Genomic DNA, 19,621 nt, shown 5'->3' with positions numbered 1-19,621 from the left:
AGGCAATACTCTTCTGGAAAATGTCAAAGTCATAAAAGACAAAGACAGACTGAGGAATGGTTCCAAATTAAAAAAGACTAGAGACATGATAATTAAACATGCAATGTGTTATCCTAGAAAGGGAAAAAAACATCCATAAAGGACATTATGTGACGATTGAAGAAGTCTGAATACACACTGGATTAGACAATATTTTATCAATGTTAAATCTCCTGATTTTCATAAGGTACTCTCGTTACATAAAAGAGTATCCTTGTTCTTAGGGAATACACACTGAAGTATTAGAGGTAAAGAGATCCAATGTCTGCAAATTACTATCAATGGATCAGAAGAAAATACATATATAAAGTATGTGCAAATGGCAAATGATAAAGCAAATGGTCAAAAATTATGAATCTGGCTAAAGGGGATATCACAAAGCTTTGTTTTATTCTCACAACTTTTCTGTAAATTTGAAATTATATGAAATTAAAGGCAATATATATATATATGTAAATGTAATAGCTGAGGTTCTTATTCAGAAAAATCAGAATTCTCAATGACAGGAGTTATTTAGTTTTTTAAAAGCTTTATTAAAGTGGAATGTCCACACATCCTAGGTGGCCTGGGATAGTTAAAGTTTATGCCAGTTGTCTGAACAAAATTATTACTAGTGCCTCCTTTCAATCTCAAAAATATCTCAGTTTGGACAATCAATCATATGGTTATTCTACATAGAAGTGATCTGGACATGCTCTCCTGACAAAGAACCAGTTCTTAGCTCTTAGGCTTAGTATGGTAAAGCTCCAATAGTACAATTCAGATCCCAGTCAACAGGTGAACAAAAGGTAATTTTGACATGGGGACTTCTTTGAATCCCTGAAACCATATTACTGGCTCAGTTGCCAAATATGCCTATGCATATAGGAATATTTTTGCTTTTAACTTAACCAAACTTATATCATAAAAATTTTCTCTGTAAATATTTATCTGAGGTTCTTGATTCAATCAGAAGAAGCAACAACCCTATCAAAAACAATTAATTAAATAAGATGAAGTAATTTTATAAAATCTTCAAGAAATACTCCAATCATTTAAAAAGTAACTTACTTGACAGCATTTGGATCCAAACTAGCATATAAATAATACAAGCATTTCATTCTCTCTTCTGTTTCCAGGTTGTGGGGGACAAGATACTGAGCAAAGATTTTCTCTACCAACAGTCTACGAGGCAAACAAACAAAAAACCCAAGTAACAAAATTATTCTATTTGTTAGAAGCCACAGCCATTTCATATTTTATCCACCTCATGCAAAGATACCATACCAATGATGATACCTATGTGTGAAAATACAACGGAAAAGATCAGTATGTGATCAATGCTTTTCCTTGCAAGTATGGCTATTTTAAAATTTAGAGCTACGGCTGCTATTTGTGGCTTTACGTTTTATCAGTATGAAATATTTGTTCTAAAAGGGTTATATATTATTCCTAAGTACAGGGTGCTAGGCTGTTCTACCTGTCCTTCTTCATCAGTCTGGCGCTATAGCAAATTACTTAACATTACCCACAAAGCTATGATCTCAAGAATAATTAATTCTCAAAAAAAAATATTTCCTTTGATTAGTTTGGCTCCTTCCCCATGTTGTCATTTAGTAAAATCAGGGGGCTCGTCCTTCATCTTCCTGAAAATTCAGCTTTTCTTATGCACATTTGTCTCCTTTCCACATTCTAAATTCCTCACCAATATTAAAATATCCTTCTTGCTAAGCTTATAATTATTATTCAACATCACTGGAATAAGAAAATTTAAGGGCTCTTCATTAGTCAATGAAATACATAATCAATGATGTCAAAGTAGTTAACTCAATAAAACATTGCAAAGTATTTTGCAAAAACCGAAACCATTACTATAATCCAACAGAGAATTGTAAGTAACATTCAGAAAATGAAAACAATGTAAGTTTTCATCTCAAGAAAAGAATTTTCTAACCATGTATGGGGACGAATGTTAAACAGACATTGTGGTGATCATTAGGCAATATATACAAATATAGAATAATTATGTCACTTGAAATTTAATGTAATGCTGTATGTCACTGATACCTCAATAAAAAAATACAGTGATACCTCTATTGGTACTTACAGTGTTGTAAAAAGGAAAAAATAACTAACAGTTATTAAATAGTGCTACTTTGCCAGGCAGTGAGCTAGGGGGCATTACATTCATTATTTTATTTAATCCATAAAACAATTCTGTAAGAAAGCCTTATTATTACTCCTTTTTAGATAAAATCAAGTACACAGAAGTTAAATCAGCTGTGTATGGGCACAGATCTAATATAACGGGCAGAATGAACATTTGGTCTCTGGTCTGAGTCCAAATCTCATGCATATTTCACTATTATTATGCTAACTCACAGTCTTGGCTGGAGTCTTATTTAAACATGGCATGTCTAAATATGTAGAAAGTGGTTTCTAAACTTAGAGAAACTAATTATTATGAAAAAATTAAATAGAAATATTTAAAAATTAAAAGCACTTTTATATTCAACCATTTTACCAACATATCAGACTCACTTGTCATCGATGCTATTCTGATAATATATATGCAAAAGTTTGTCCTTTATCCAGCTGACTTTCTCTGCAGCTTCCTTTCCTGCTTCACCATGAAGACAGTATTTCTTATAAAGCTGAGCCAGACCCATCATAGCTTCTTTTCTTACTCGCCACTAGAAAGTATAAAGTTTATTGGATAAGCTAGATACCAAACTTTAGTATACAAATCTGCAAAAATTACCATTTCTTCACTAGGTTGCACAATGAGATTTATGTGTGCATAGATTAGCATAATATTAATTTTCAAAACAGGCAGACAAACCACTTAACCAACAATTTTGATTATGTTCCTATTTAGAAATCATCCAGTGCAAATACTGCTAAATCACCTACCAATTTTTTATTTCCCTCAAAGCCAAGCAATAGTAAATCTTACAGAAGATTTCATTATATTCTGTCTAAAAAAAAATTTGGCCAAGTTTTAGAAGTGATTAAAAAATAAAAGAGAAAGCGTATAATTCACTCTGCAAACAAAAGCCCTATCGTCTGGAATGTTTTGTCCTAGTTACATCCCTTTTGATATTAACTCAGAATAAGAAGAGCAAAATTTAGTATCAAGATCTTAGAATTACAAAGTTGGGAAGCACCTTAGTGATCATCTTAAGTGAACTTCCTTACTCTGTAGATTAAAAGGGCAAATTATTTACCTAGTCACATCCTAGTCCGTGAAAGATTCTTTGGGACTTCAAGAGATTGGAATGGTTTATGAGGAGGAAAGAAAGGTGGTGAGAGGAGAGTGGACAGAAAAGTAGACTATAAAAATCTAGAGTTAGAACAATAGTACAATGTAATAATAACCACAAGTTATTTGTCTCAATAACAAATCAGAGTATACTTATCTTTGGCTTATTTTTTTTTTTAATAAATTTATTTATTTATTTTGTGGCTGCACTGGGTCTTCCTTGCTGCACGCGGGCTTTCTCTAGTTGTGGCAAGCGGGGGCTACTCTTGGTTGTGGTGCGCGGGCTCAGTAGTTGTGGCTCGCAGGCTCTAGAGCACAGGCTCAATAGTTGTGGTGCACATGCTTAGTTGCTCCGCGGCATGTGGGATCTTCCCAGACCAGGGCTCGAACCCGTGTCCCCTGCATTGGCAGGCAGATTCTCAACCACTGTGCCACCAGGGGAGTTCCATCTTTGGCTTATTTAAGTTAATACTTTCTTATAATTTTTTAGTATAATTTTCTCATTTTTATGCTATTTGGTAGATGAAATGAAATTCTGTTTCCATATAACAGGTAACACATGTCTTTTGACATGTCTAACATGAAACAAAAGAATATAAACCGTGAAATCAAAGATTTAAGTCCTGTACCCACATTTTATAGAAAACAAAATTCAGAAAGGCTATACTCAAGGTCATTTAATTCATTACACCAAAAACCAGTTCCTAAAATGTCCAGTAGCTGTTATTCGAATTATTAGACCATATCATACAGTCTCAGTTAGCAAGAATCATTTATTCAACTCTTTCTGAAACTATAAACAAACACTGACAGAAGTAGGAGTGAACTGTTTCTAAAATGAGGAAGTAACACAAACAGCAATACCTGAAATCTGGTTTGGGAGTAGGGGGTGGGTAACAAGTAGGGAGTGTCATTTCATTTAAATTAAAGCCAAGGGGAAAAAACTCTCAGAGTTAGAATTACTGACACAGTTGAACAAGTTAAATGGTGTCTACTTTATGTATCTGTCTCCTACGACTATTTCAAAAGAACTTAAAGAATGCATCTTGCTCCTAAGTGTCTATCGACAGATGAATGGATAAAGATGTGGTACATATATACAATGGAATATTACTCAGCCATAACAAGAAACGAAACTGAGTTATTTGTAGTGAGGTGGATGGACCTAGAGTCTGTCCTACAGAGTGAAGTCAGAAAGAGAAAAACAAATACCATAAGCTAACACATATATATGGAATCTAAAAAAAAAAAATGGCTCTGAAGAACCTAGGAGCAGGACAGGAATAAAGACACAGACGTAGAGAATGGACTTGAGGACACGGGGAAGGGGAAGGGTAAGCTGGGACGAAGTGAGAGAGTGGCATGGACATATATACGCTACCAAATGTAAAATAGATAGCTAGTGGGAAGCAGCCGCATAGCACAGAGAGATCAGCTCAGTGCTTTGTCTCCACCTAGAGGGGTGGGATAGGGAGGATGGCGGGGAGACGCAAGACGGAGGTGATATGGGGATATATGTATATGTATAGCTGATTCACTATGTTATACAGCAGAAACTAACACAACAATGTAAAGCAATTATACGCCACTAAAGATGTTACAAAAAAAAAAAGAATGCATCTTGCTGTATCTCTATAGCAAGATATTGCTTTTCTACCCTGAAATTATAGCTAAATTACATTGGTTTCAATAGGGTAGCAGATTTTCAACTATGCTTCAAATAAAATAGCACACTGCAAAGGCAACCTTTGTTGAAGATGTTAATAAGTAACACATTTAATAAGCCTGCCTTGCCTGTGTATCTCCTACTCATGGTTGACACTTTCTTAGCAACTGCTACTACTGTTCTTAGTACTCCTTTTCTTTATCAACCCACGTTTTTAACTGCATCCACATGGAGGAAATTACACAAAAAGAATAATAACTAAACATCACTTTGGCCCTTAGCTTAGCACAGCAATATGGAAACACCACTTTCATAGAAAGTATGATATTCTAAGACAGTTACTTTTGAAGATGCTAACTATAAAAGAAATAAATACTGGTGATCAATCACTATTCTTCTGAAGCTCATCATGTAAGTGAAAAGGTAAAATAAAACTTTAATTTAGCTGTTCTTTTTGTAAAGGTAGGCTAAAAAACCCATGCCTAAGACCTGAAAAGCTATAGAATCCAATGTATTCATTTGTAAAGATAATTAAAAGATACACAGGAAACATACAAATTATTAGCTTTTTATTTGGTATTGTATTAGTTTGACTTTCACACAGAAAAACTTTAAATAGAAAATAATTTCTATTGTATTTTGCTAACAATGTAAACACAGTAAATTATAAAAGAATAAAATTCCTCAGATTTTACCCGTTTGTCCAGTGTTCTTTCTCTTACAAAGCCAAGGAGCTGATCATTTACTAAGGCAAGGTCTCTTTTGGCAGCTGTTATTATAGTAACAATGACATCATGACGAATAGCTTCTTCTGGATCATGTGATCTAACTTTCAAGTATTCTGAAATCGGAGAAAAAATTAAGCTAAATGTTAGCTATAATATTCATTATGTTCAGAATGACAAAAAAAACCTAATGCTTTTAAGTTTATGTCCATACTGGAACAATGATTGTAAAATGTGGCATAAATTAAAATTATTTAATTTTTGAGGTGACAATACCCTACATAATAACAAAATAAACTATACCACACTATTTATTACTGTAAAGTCACATCTTAATAAAATATTTTATATCAACTATTCTGGAAAAGTCAAATCGGCACCTGAAATCAAATCAGCACCTGATTTAATACAGTTTAGAATTTAAGTTAACGATACATATTAAAATACTTAAAAAATAGTAAAAATGCTTATAGCAAGTTTGCTGATAGGTATATATCTTCACATTACGCAACATAAAATAACATTCTGTGACTTCTAAAAAAAATCCTAAATAACTACGATACAAACAAAGTTATTTCCTCTTTTTTGATAAACAGTATTTTGATAGCAGTTATTTATTTGTTACAACCAAATAAGTAGGTTTAAATGCTCTACTTCAAGTGAAGAATGAGGAATTCTAGTCTACTTCAGAAATCATTTTCCCACCTATTATTAGATATGTTACTATTTTTAATTATCACACAGATATAATGATTTGTGCCCAAACCCGGAGTCATAAGGAAGAGTCTACTTCCTCAAACTATGATTTCCAGAAAATTGCAAAGGATTACAATGTGAAGATTTCAAATGTAATATTATTGTATCAACATGAAATCCCTTACTAGTAGTCCATGACTGATAGAGACCTGAAAGAGTGCCAGAGTGAAACCTATTCAGAAACCGAAGTTAAAGTCAAAGGCCACAACTAAAATGTATTTGTGTGATTACTCTCATACTTCAATAAACCAGCTACCTTACCTGTGAGATCCTTTGCTAAATCTGGGTGATTCATTAAACAGTGACTCGCAAATTTCACACTTTCTAATCTCACAGGAACGTGAATGTCATTGAATCTACATAGAAAAAGATTGCTAATATTAGTTGTAAGGCAAAATAACTATTTTCAAATAAGGTATATCAACGCTATGTAGATACCTATAAACAACAACAGTTACTGATTATAAGATGTGTTGGTTTATTAAAATGACAGTTAACTTGTTCTGAAGGAAGAATATAAAGTAAAAAGATACATAATTTCACAAGAATATTTTTTACAACAGGATTTTTTCACCATGCTAAAACAAAAACGGTATAAACACATCCCCCAACCCAAACTACCTTCACTGGAGAACCAAAAATTGGAGCTTAAAATTATGCTACAAAACAAACAAAAAATATTCAAAATGCACAAAATCTATTTGAAAGAAGTTAATAGGAGGAAAATACTAGAGGAATGTGAGGTAGAAAGCAAATCATATATGAGGCAGACCCAAAAATTCAAAGATAAGTACATAAAACACATGTGCCATATTGCCTCATAGCAAAAAAGTTTCATATGGCTGGGACCAACCTGTAACTGCTATTTTAGGTCTAATATATTGTAAGAACTTAATATGAAACTCAGTATATAGATTCAGAACTGCATATAATAAGGATAAGCTGAGAAACTCTCAAGTTTTAAATTTATTGGGCAATTTAAAAACATATTTATTAATTATGAATAATGTGATTTTATTTTATTTACTTATTTTTTACCCCTTAATCTCCCTTACCCATTTCTTTCCTCTCCCAACGCTCCTCCCCTCTGGCAACCACCTGTTTGTTCTCCTTATCTATGACTTTGTTTCTGTTTTGTTATGTTTGGTCATTTGTTTTGTTTTTTAGATTCCATATGTAAATGACATCATACAGTATTTGTCTTTCTCTGTTTGACTTATTGCACTTAGCGTAATACCCTCTAGATCCGTCCATGTTATCCCAAATGGCAAAATTTCACTTTTTTTATGGATGAGTAAAATTCCATTGTTTATGTATATACCACATCTACTTCATCCATTCATCTACTGACTGGGTACTTGGGTTGCTTCCATATCTTGGCTATTATAAATAATGCCACAATGAACATAGAGCTAGTGCATATATCTTTTCTGATTAGTGTTTTTATTTTCTTCAGATAAATAATAGTTCTATTTTTATTTTTCATCATTATTTTTTTTGGCCACACCGTGTGGCTTGTGGGATTTTAGTTCCCCCACCAGGGATTGAACCTGGGCCCTTGGCAGTGAGAGCACGGAACCCTAACCACTGGACTGCCAGAGAATTCCTAATAGTTCTATTTTGAAATGTTTGAGGAACCTCCATACTATTTTACATAGTGGCTGTACCAATTTACATCGCCACCAACAGTACACAGTTCTTTTCTCCATATTGTTGCCAACACTTGTTATTTGTTGTCTTTTTGATAAGTCTTCCTGGCAGGTGTGAGGTGATATCTCACTGGGTTTCGATTTGCATTTCTCTGATGATTAGTGATGTTCAGCATCTTTTCATGTGTCTGTTGACATCTGTATGTCTTCTATGGAAAAATGTGTATTCAGATCCTCTGCCCATTTTTAAATCAGGTTGACTTATGTATGAGTTCTTTGTATATTTTAGATATTAACCCCTTATGACATATATCATTTGCAAATATCTTCTCCCATTCAGTAGGTGGCCTTTTCATTTTGTTGATAGTTTTCTTCGCTGTGCAAAAGCTTTTTAGTTTGATGTAGTCCCATGTGTTTATTTTTGCTTTTGTTTCCCTTGCCTGAGGAGACACATCCAAAAGCATACTACTAAAACCAATAAGTGTGTACTGTCTATGTTTTTTTCTAGAAGTTTAACACCTAGAAAACTTCTAGAAAAAACCAGACAGTAGACACTAGCATGGACTGGACCATGATGTCTTCAGTCTCATGACTTATTTAAAAAACTTAAGACTCTGAACATTCTCAGCTGTGAACTATTTATTCTAATGACATTATTTTAGCACACACAAAAAAGATTAAAACCTGTTATGTGGGTAAATAAGACAAAGCTTTCTTCATAAAGAATTTGTCTTACAATTTATTCTCCAATAAAGACAGCAACACAGGTACTAAAGACACAAACACATATCAAAGTTTTGATATGTGTGGTTTTAATCAAGTGCGCCACATTCACTAGCCTCCAAAATATAAAAGTTAGAATCCACAGAATTGTATGTTCTCTTACCGTCCAAGAAAACACTGCCACAGAGGACGATTCTGTGTTGCCAAATCGGAATCTTTAGAACCAAACAATTTAGCTAAAAGTCGAACAACAGCTAATCGCTCTTCTCCATCATTGCTCTAAGGGAAAAAAGAAAATAAATAAAGCCTGAGGTTTATTCATAAGATTACAAAAAGATAACATGAAACATTTCTGAGAAGCTACAATTTCATTATTTCTGCTTAAAATGATGAGAACTTTAAAATATCATGTTCTCTCATTTACTGTGCAGAAGTTGACTTGATTCCATGTTAGATCATCAGGTTCTTTGCTCTTATTTCATACACTCCCAACTGTTAATTTATGCCTACTTCACTGCTTGTTTACAATCTGTACAGATGCTGTAGAAACATGAAGATAATCATTCAATTCTAACATTCCATAAGAGTTCTAGAAAAAATTCTGTGAAGGGAAGAGCTACAAATAATTCCTGCCCTAATCCTATAATTTGATCTCCAACATAAACCCATATCACTTAAGGTTTTTTTTTTTTTTTTTTTAAGGTTTTGATATGTGAATTTTTTTTTAATTTTTGGCTGCATTGGGTCTTTGCTGCTGTGCATGGCTTTCTATAGTTGTGTCAAGCGGGGGCTACTCTTCATTGTGCAGCTCGGGCTGTAGGTGCATGGGCTTCAGTACTTGTGGCTCGTGGGCTCTAGAGCGCAGGCTCAGTAGTTGTGGCGCACGGGCTTAGTTGCTCCACGGCATGTGGGATCTTCCCGGACCAGGGCTCGAACCCGTGTCCCCTGCATTGGCAGGCGGATTCTTAACCACTGCGCCACCAGGGAAGCCCTAATATGTGAAGTTTTAATCAAGGTTCCCCTACTGACTGGAGCACATGATCCTGAAGAATGTCATGATTCAGGAAAACTCATTTTAATAGAAGAGCATGAATCTTAAGAGTATCTAAAAGGTCAGGTGAACTGAACACTACAAAAAAGCAAAACTTGATGCCCCCCACTGGACCAGTGAACTGGCTTCACCCCGTGCTTTGGACCTCGGGCCTCACTTCTCCTCCAGGGACCCCAAGTGCTCCTGCCCCACTGGCGGCTCCTGCAGCTGCGCTGGCTCCTGCACCTGCAAAGCCTGCAGATGCACCTCCTGCAAGAAGAGCTGCTGCTCCTGCTGCCCCGTGGGCTGCGCCAAGTGTGCCCAGGGCTGCGTCTGCAAAGGGGCCTCGGACAAGTGCAGCTGCTTTGCCTGATGTCGTGGAGAGCCTGCCCCGGGTGTCAAAAGAGCAACCAGGACAAACCTGCATTTTACCATTTTTCATACAACCGGACCTGACGCTACATTCCTTTTTCTATGAAATATGTGAGTTGTAATAAAAGTTGTTGACTTCAGGGGTTTCCCTGGTGGCGCAGTGGTTGAGAATCTGCCTGCTAATGCAGGGGACATGGGTTCACGCCCTGGTCTGGCAGGATCCCACATGCCACGGAGCAACTAGGCCTGTGAGCCATAACTACTGAGCCTGCGCGTCTGGAGCCTGTGCTCCGCAACAAGAGAGGCCACGATGGTGAGAGGCCCGCGCACCGCGATGAAGAGTGGCCCCCGCTCGCCGCAACTGGAGAAAGCCCTCGCACAGAAACGAAGACCCAACACAGCCAAAAATAGATAAATAAATAAAGAAGCTTTCATTAAAAAACAAAAAACAAAAAAAAGTTGTTGACTTTAAAAAAACAAAACAAAACTTAAAGTTATTTTTTGATAGAGGCCTATTTTCTTATCCTGAATCAATATACTCTATAAAAAGTGTTCTAGTTTTCACTAGTGATGTCACGTCTTAATATGAATTAAGTTATTCTGAAACCATATGGTGCATGGAACTTTTTAAAAGTCACATATTCACTAGGAAAATAAAGGCAATAATGAAAAGCAGTTGCTAATTTTTAAAGTGTTCAAATATAATATGTGTCTAAAGCAATACCAGCAAGTCAATAAAAAAAATATTTATGGGAAAAGACAGTAAGTGAAAAAAGAAAAATGAAGACTACAGCATATCACTTTTTCCTTAAGAATGTCTTAACTCTCAGGGATAGGGGTTTTGTGGTTAAATAGGCACACTTACTAAACAAAGATAAAAATGAAAATTCAAGCTTGAACACTTACAACTACAAAAATGATTTTCTTTCACAAAGTTTTTCTCAAGCAATGTGACTACAATGCAGATTAGTGCTGCCTTTTGGTAAGTAAGTCCAACTGAGTAGCCAACATGATTTATTTTTTTAAAGAAAAATCAATCTATCCCTTAAATGTCAAACACTAGAAAAACTGGAAATTTTACTTTACTTGAAGGTGACTACTCAGTAGCTTAGTGATTATTTCAAATGTGACATTTCACATCTATGTAATTTAACTACTGAAATAAAATGAAATGAAAACTCGCTCCCACCCCCTGCCTTTTTTTTTCTAAATTTAAATTTTGGGCTGCATTGGGTCTTCGTTGCTGCGCATGGGCTTTCTCTAGTTGCGGAGAGGGGAGGCTACTCTTCCTTGCGGTGCACGGGCTTCTCGTTGCGGGGGCTTCTCTTGTTGCGGAGCACGGGCTGTAGGCACGCAGGCTTCAGTAGTTGTGGCTCGCAGGCTCTAGAGCACAGGCTCGGTAGTTGTGGCACACGGGCTTTTTTGCTCCGCGGCATGTGGGATCTTCCCGGACTAGGGCTTGAACCCCTGTCCCCTGCATTGGCAGGCAGATTCTTAGCCACTGCACCACCAGGGAAGCCACCCCCTGCCTTTTTTGATTTTTAAATATGTTCTCTGAGTGAGGTTGGAATATGATGATAGTGCTGGTAATTCTTTTCTGGTGCAAAAATCATTTGGTGTCTCTGATGTACAGCTGTTATTAGTAATCTATACCAAAGTGAAAATTATCTCATTAAGATATTACCTAATACATTGTTTGAATACAAATTTTATATATATATATATATATATATATATATATATATATATATAATGTTAATTTAAATAATGGGTAAAATGAGAAATTCTGCATTAGTAATTTACGAGTGACTTTCTGAAAGAAATTCAAATGGCCACCTAGTTTTTATTTTTCTTCAACCTTAGCTGAAAAAGGTAACCACTCTGTTACTGCTTCTAATTACAAAGTAATTGATTCAGAACAATTCTCTGTAAAAATTTTCTAAAACCAAAATAAAGCAATTATGACTGTTTTATAATGTTTTAAATTGGTGAATAAATGTAAATGTCTGTCTATCTCTGCCTAACATGAAAAAAGTCTTAAATATAAAATGTGGCAAATTTTCTGACTATAGCAAAGCTGCTAAGTAGCACAACTCCAGAGTATCCCTTAAAACATAAGAGATAATAGCACTCTGTGGACCCACACAGTGGATAGTGTATACAGGTGCATGCAGTGGCCCAGTATAAAGCAAAATCAAACAAACTGTTATGTTGAAGCATTTTCTCAAGTATTTTTAATGTCCTCAGAGGACTGTAACCTAGGACTTTTAACTATAAAAAGCTGTAGCTATATGATTCAGATATAACTACAGAAAATCGCCACAGCCATAAAAACTTCCTAGGCTATCTGCTTAGCACACATTGGTGACTCCAAAGGGGGCACCCTAATTATATATAGATAGCACCTAAACTACTCTGAACCTCAGGTCTCTTCACTTGTGATGAGAAAAGTAATACTGGCACAGGCTAGGGTTATAGTCAGAAGCAAATAACACAGGTGAGAGCAGCTGCTGTAAAACCATAAAATATTCCATTATTAGTATTATTTAGACTCAGTATTAGTTCAGTATAAAGTCTTTAAAAGGCACGAATTTATCTAAGAATACAGAAAAACATAAAAAACAATGGCCTTGGGTTATATATTATATATTGTATTAAAAGAGACTACATGGTTAGAAATATTAACTGACTATGGTGCTAATATTTTTTAAAAAGCAATTATGAAATCTATAAAAAAAATTCTTGTTCATGTACTGCTAACGTACCCCTATAAAAATATCAAATTGTATCAATGAAGAAGAGAAGGTACAAGATAAAGGAGTAATAAGGATGACTGTGGTAAAATGAAAAGCTCATAACCCATTTAAAAAGGTGCTACTACTCAGTTCCAGCCATTCTGTGTCATATAAAAATAAGGGTCCAATGTTGTGAAATCATCTGATTTTTTTAAAAGAAGAAAATGCATAATCTGGATTTTTAAGCAAAATCTGATTTTAAAATTCATTCATTCAATGTTAGCAACTTTTTAAAAAGAGAAATTCTTTGTATGAGATTTCAAAATAAAATTTAGGGACTTCCCTTGTGGCGCAGTGGATAAGAATCCGCCTGCCAATGCAGGGGACGTGGGTTCGATCCCTGGTCCAGGAAGATCCTACATGCCGCAGAGCAACTAAGCCCGTGCACCACAACTACTGAGCCTGCAGTCTAGGGCCCACGAGCCACAACTACTGAGCCCACACACCACAACTACTGAAGCCTGCACACCCTAGAGCCCGTGCTCTGCAACAAGAGAAGCCACCACAATGAGAAGCCCGAGCACCACAACAAAGAGTAGCTCCTGCTCGATGCAACTAGAGAAAGCCCACGTGCATAACTGAATCACTTTGCTGTACACCTGAAACTATCAACTATATGTTGATAGTTTGATCAACAAACTATCAACATTGCTTATCAACTATATTCCAATATAAAATAAAAAGTTAAAAAAATGCATACCTTAACTAAATATAAGAAGATAAACTGAACCACATTTTATTCTTTTACAGTTAGAGAAAAACAATATGATATATATTTTTCTCTTAAATGTTAAAGGGCTTAGAAATTAGTCAGTCCTACCTTCAGTTTGAATTCAAGCTGCGGCATGACAGATAATAATAAATGAGGATCTATGGCAAAAAGTTCCTGAATCAGATCAAATACATGTTCTGACAAATCACTTACTGACGATCTTCCCAGCACCAGGACTTGATTGAAAAACTACAGGAGATAAACACAAAAATAAAATATCAGTTTCATTTAAAAACTTGGATAGGCTTTTTATAAACATGTTAAAAGAAAACTATATAATTAGGCATTCCATATATAAGTGAAGGTGATGAAAAAGAACAGATGTTTAAATTACTAATATATATGATAGGACAGTCCACCAAAACAGAAGAAATAAACCTCTAAATATCAAATTATGAATGTTACACGAAAGAGATAAAAAGTAATTGAGTTATTAGCTTTCTTTCAAATTAGGATGACAATTCTAGGAATCTTAACTTTCATTAAAACAAAACAATTTAGATAGTTTATGTAATTCATTATAGAGAATTTTAAAGAGAAATTTCCTTATAGCAGAGAAAATTTTTTAAAGTCTCAATCTTTTGGATTTTTATTTAAGCTTGAGGATTATATTAGTTTAGTAATAAAGAATAATTGAAGGTGGAGGATGAGTTGTTTTTTTTTAAAATACCCAGAAAGTCAAAAACACTTTAACTCAGAGGACAAAGAGAAGGAAAATGTGATGATACAAAGGTTGATTATTTAAAAGAATTCTAGGAAAAAGAAACAAAGAGAATATAATATAAAAGCACAAATTAAAAGATACCTCCACTCCTTGCCAACACACATAAACTTAGAAAAAAAATATTAAATGTAAAAATGCTACAGAGGCAGCTGTATGCAACTGATTTGAGCATATGTTTTTGGTAGTATCATCAAATGATATATTTCTTTTGAAAAGCAACACACATTAAGAGTTAGAAAACATTAATATTTATTACACAGACCTTGAAAAGAGTAAGGAAAATAGTTTTAACAAAATTTAAAAGTATACATACACACACAAATAAGCACAGAACACAAATTCTGAAAGGATACATGAAAATCTACTGGTGATGCCTATTTCTGAGAATTAAGAATAGGGTATTCAGGGTTTGAAGAGAGACAATTTTCACTGTATACCCTTTTGTACTACTTGAGAAAACATTTTTTTTTTACCACGTTTAAGTATTTATTTAGTAATATAAATAATACTAATAATTCATACCATTTAAATTAACAGACTCTCACTTGGGTTTTTATATGTAGAAAATAATTCAACGATAGATAAATGCTACAAAGATAGTTACTAAAGATAGTTACTAAAGGAAAACACTGAAAAAATCTAAATGCGAGGCAAGAGAGGAATGATTAGGTACATTATATGTGAATTCAAAGGAACATTTATAGTCATTCTTATCATAAATTAAAAAAATCAAAATATGGAAATATATATATAAATGAAGACAATTCAAAGTTTTATATAGTATATGAAAAAAATAGGTAGGAGTGTGAGCAAATGTTCAATAATGAAATTGCTACATTAAGGTAGTAGAATTATAATTTCCTTTTTTTCCAAATTACTTTATTGATTTTTTAGTTAAAGAACAAAAAGAAAAAACTTCTATTCAATAAAGTAAAAAAAAAAAAAAATTCATTACTCTATAACAATTATTTAAGAGGGCAAACCAAAAAGGTTCAGAAGAATGGCCTAGAGACATGAAGAAGAAAATATATAGACAGACAGAGAGCCATAGATAAAGATGAAAGGAGAAAGTGAAAGAGATCAGCATATCCAGGAGATAAAAAGATAAATACAAAGGCAGTAGAAGAAAGAGTAGGAATTGTAGACAAATTTTCATAAAATAACATCCTCCCATCTTATGCCATTTAAAAATAATGTCTATAGCTTACACAGTTATGCTGCATTTGGTTACATTTAGACATATCAGTTCTTTTATATATTTCTTATAAAAAGAAGAAACTGTTTACAGGCTAAATAAGCCTTTATGTGAAAGGTTTCAATAAATTAGCACAATGGATTAAGAACTATACAATTATGAAATAAAATATAGGCAGAAATACATACATTGGCAATGCATGCCTCAATAGTCTGGACTGTCCTTTTCAATAGGACTTTTGCGAGGTCAAAGGACTGTTTATTTAAGTTCTGAAATGCAATAAAAGTATGCAGTTACAAATGAATTAGTGAATTTATGATCTAGATAGCAACATTAGAACACCAAAGTCTTCAAGTCCACAAAATATGAAGCAAAAAATATAACTGAACTCCATTCAAGGTTTTACCCAATATCTGCTAGTCAAGTGGTCATAAATGCAGAAGCTGCAAATAGCACAACCACGAATCAAAAACTAAAATACATTAGATAATTAGCCAAAAGCCCAACCCTATATTAAGTTTAGTTTTACTAAACTCAAAATGGACCTAAGCCTTTTTGGTTTTGTTTGTTAACCAATTTGAACTGGCAATCACACCCATGTATCCTAAACAAATACACACACACACACACACGCACACACCCCTTTCTAACCCACTATCCTCAGTATTTCACCATCTAATCAACGTCTGTTCTGAGCAAGAGTGGACCTGGTAAGTGTTTCAGGTAAAATTCTCAGTCAATTATGTTTTTGAAATGCTAAATACTGTCTTCACTCCTCAAGATTCCCAATGCATGGTAACAAAGGGTCTGAGGAAGCCTGTAGAAAAGACATATATTTAATTTTTAAAAACTTACTGAAAATGGAATTCTTGTGTTGAAGAGTACCCATTAACATCTCTACACTTTGCAGTTTTAGACCAACCTGAGATTCACTGACCATCATCTCACACCTATCCCCAAAAAAGGCAAGGATATCCTATACTCTAGGTTAGTAGTCAGCAAACTTTTTATGCAAAGAGCCAGATGGTAAATAGTTTAGGCTTTATTAGCCAGCCATATGGTCACCGCTGCAACTATACAACTCTGGCTGTTGTAGCAGGAAGCAACCACAGACAAAATGAAAACAAATAAGCATGGCTGTGTTCAAATAAAACTTTATTTACATAAATAGGCAGTGGGTCAGATTTGGTCTACAAGCCGTAGCTTCCTGACACTTGCTCCAGGTTTTTATTCCATTGGCAAGAGGATAAGATTATCTCAAAATTAAGGCAACCTTGGAGGAAACAAATAGGTGAGGGAGATTAAGATACAAACTTCCACCTGAAAAATCAATAAGTCACAGATATGAAATGTACAGAGTGAGGAACATAAGTCAATAACTATGTAATATCTTTATATGCTGACATATTGTAACTACATTTAGGTGAGCATTTTGAAACGTATAGAAATACTGTGTAACAGGAATTAACATAGTGTTATGTAGGTCAATTATAAAAAAAGAGATCAGATTTGTAGTTATGGCGTTTGCGGGGGGAGGCAGAACTGGATGAAGGCATTCAAAAGGTACTTCCAGCTATGAGGTAATAAGCACTAGGGATATAATGTACAACATGATAAATCTAATTAACACTGCGGTATGTTATATATGAAACTTGTTAAAAGAGTAAATCCTAAGACTTATTTCATCCACAAGAAAAAAATTTTTTCCTATTTCTTTAATTTTATATCTATGAGATGATGGATGTTCACTAAACATTTCATAATGTTTAAATTAAATGAAATAAATCATTTCATAATATAAGTCAAATCATTATGCTGTATACCTTAAACTTATACAGTGCTGTATGTCACTTATATCTCGATAAAACTGGAAGAAAAAAATTAAGGCAACCTTTCTCTTTCCTAAAAAGGTATATTTCCTACTCATTAAAAATAACCTCTAACTAGAATACAAACACCAAATACACTATTCCTCAAAAAGTTTTTCCTTTCTTATTTTGCCTGACATATACTCCCCCTATGCCATACTCTCAAAATTTTGACCAATTACAGACTCATTTGAATTAAAAAAATGCAAATAATATATATTGAGTAAGGAGAAAAATTTATAATTGATTGCATCTTATTGTGAATAAGTATCATTAGATACATCTTCATTTAACATCTGATAATAGGTCACTGAACAGTCAGAGGAAAAGGGCAGATGAGTAAATATCAACAGTGGGGTAGGCCTGAGTCCACCCCAGACGGGGAGCTGGTGGGGAGCTAAGTCCTTCAGTTTCTTAGGGGGAGCTAGCAGAGAGAAACAGAAAAGGAAATGGAGAGGAATATACAGCTCTGAATCATCCTTTTCCCCTTAACATTAACCACACAGTTCCCGCTTCTGCCCAAATCTTCTTCTGAAAGTGCCTAAGAAAAATGTAGGACATGGGTTCTGAGAAGAAATACAAATTCCTACGCTCTACATCTATGTTACAAAGGAATAAATACATTTTCTTTTCCAAAACAAACAAACAGCAACTAACCAAGACAGTACTCCAATCCCTTGTAATTCCTAGATTAGATATGAGTGGTCAATCAATCTGGAACATTTTTAGTTTTCCAGAGAATAGGCAGCACTTAACTGAATGAAAATCTTCCACAATATAATATATTAATCAATATATCTTCTAAAGATAACAATAGCTATAAGACCAATATGTGTTACTCTATTTTATTTGGGGCTGGAGAATGATAACGGGAATAATTACATGGGATTGCAAATGGTGAAAAACAATTATTTTTCATATGTGTAGCACTACCATTAAATATTAACCTTTAATATCTTCACACTATACAGACCTTATGTGCAGGAATGAGGTTAATAAGAATGGAGTCCAATAATTCTTGAGTAACTCCATCACCTTCCATGATGATAGAACTCATCAAGTCTAGCATGTGCATTTGTACCTTCTTATTGTGGCTATTGCTTTAAAACAAGAGGAAGAAAAAAAGAAAAAAAAATTAGGCTTACAAAAGAAAATTAAACTTCTCAGTTTAAAACAACTATCTCAAATGTAAAAGGATTTTCACCTGATTGAGGGAACCATGCCAGTAACGGCAAAGAAACTTTGGCTGCTCTATATTTACTTTCTCCCTTTGTTGATTATTACAACAGCTACTAAGATATCATTGTAAAGTATTTTACAAAAAACAAAAACCTTTAAATTTAATTAAGCCCCTATACAATTACAATTCAAAGAGTGAGTTAAATTCAACTGAACAAAAATGTCAACTTCAAAGAAAGGACATCTTTGCTTACATGCCCCTGGATTTTAAAAGGTGATAAAATTTTAAGGAAACAAAAAAAATGTACAAGATAATGAAGGTAGGCAGTTTTTCATCCTTTTTATCCTTTTTGATCTTAATAATTCCCCCAAATAAGGCAGAACTATAAACACACAAAAAAAGCCTAAGTCAACACTGCTATATCTTTGCCGCTGGACTTTTTTTTTTAGTTCAACAATACTGAGAACTCAAAGTCTGATATAAAATGCTTACCAGAACTTATGACTAGAAGGTTCTGAAAATGTCATCCTGCTATCTCTCAAGGAATTTCAAACAAATGAAAAATCAATAAGGTAAAAAGCCAAGAATCAGTTTCAGTACTGCTTCCTTAGCCAGTATAGAGTCAATGTGGGCCTCCTCAATAAATATCTCTACTGCTGATACAAACTTACCCAAAAAAACTGGCTACAAAATTGTTATAAATTAGTAGAGCATCTAGGCTTCTCCCTCTCTGACTGCATCTTAACTGAAGACTTGACCTGTCCATTTTCACATTTATCAGAATATATATGCAAAGACACATCAAGATAATGATATAACTTAGTTGTGCTACTACAGACACAGGGAAGTTTAAATTAAGACTAAACTAAATGTTATTTCATTTATG

General features: G+C 34.2%; 2 protein-coding genes across 3 annotated transcripts in view; one reads left to right on the top strand and one right to left on the bottom strand.

Moving 5' to 3' along the window:
• The window catches only part of PDS5A (PDS5 cohesin associated factor A), a 128,553-nt gene that overhangs the window by 54,896 nt on the left and 54,036 nt on the right, over window positions 1-19,621 (bottom strand). For both annotated transcript variants that reach the window (XM_057546611.1, XM_057546612.1), the window contains exons 6-13: window positions 18,529-18,655; window positions 15,876-15,956; window positions 13,817-13,957; window positions 8,963-9,078; window positions 6,689-6,783; window positions 5,642-5,787; window positions 2,560-2,711; window positions 1,090-1,203 (exon numbers count right to left, since the gene is read on the bottom strand). In XM_057546611.1, coding sequence (XP_057402594.1) covers window positions 1,090-1,203; window positions 2,560-2,711; window positions 5,642-5,787; window positions 6,689-6,783; window positions 8,963-9,078; window positions 13,817-13,957; window positions 15,876-15,956; window positions 18,529-18,655 — 972 coding nt within the window. The remainder of the gene's footprint in view (window positions 1-1,089; window positions 1,204-2,559; window positions 2,712-5,641; window positions 5,788-6,688; window positions 6,784-8,962; window positions 9,079-13,816; window positions 13,958-15,875; window positions 15,957-18,528; window positions 18,656-19,621) is intronic.
• On the top strand, window positions 9,624-10,253 carry LOC114237265 (metallothionein-1E-like). The gene is made up of 2 exons (XM_057547131.1): window positions 9,624-9,633; window positions 9,940-10,253. Exons 1-2 carry the CDS (start codon window positions 9,624-9,626, stop codon window positions 10,200-10,202), a joined length of 273 nt encoding a protein of 90 aa, XP_057403114.1. The 3' UTR covers window positions 10,203-10,253.

This window comes from Balaenoptera acutorostrata, chromosome 5 (genome assembly GCF_949987535.1).
Source record: "Balaenoptera acutorostrata chromosome 5, mBalAcu1.1, whole genome shotgun sequence".
Classification (NCBI taxonomy): Eukaryota; Metazoa; Chordata; class Mammalia; order Artiodactyla; family Balaenopteridae; genus Balaenoptera; species Balaenoptera acutorostrata.
The sequence above is the reverse complement of the archived record's forward strand: the minus strand, read 5'-3'. Positions and strand labels throughout refer to the sequence as shown.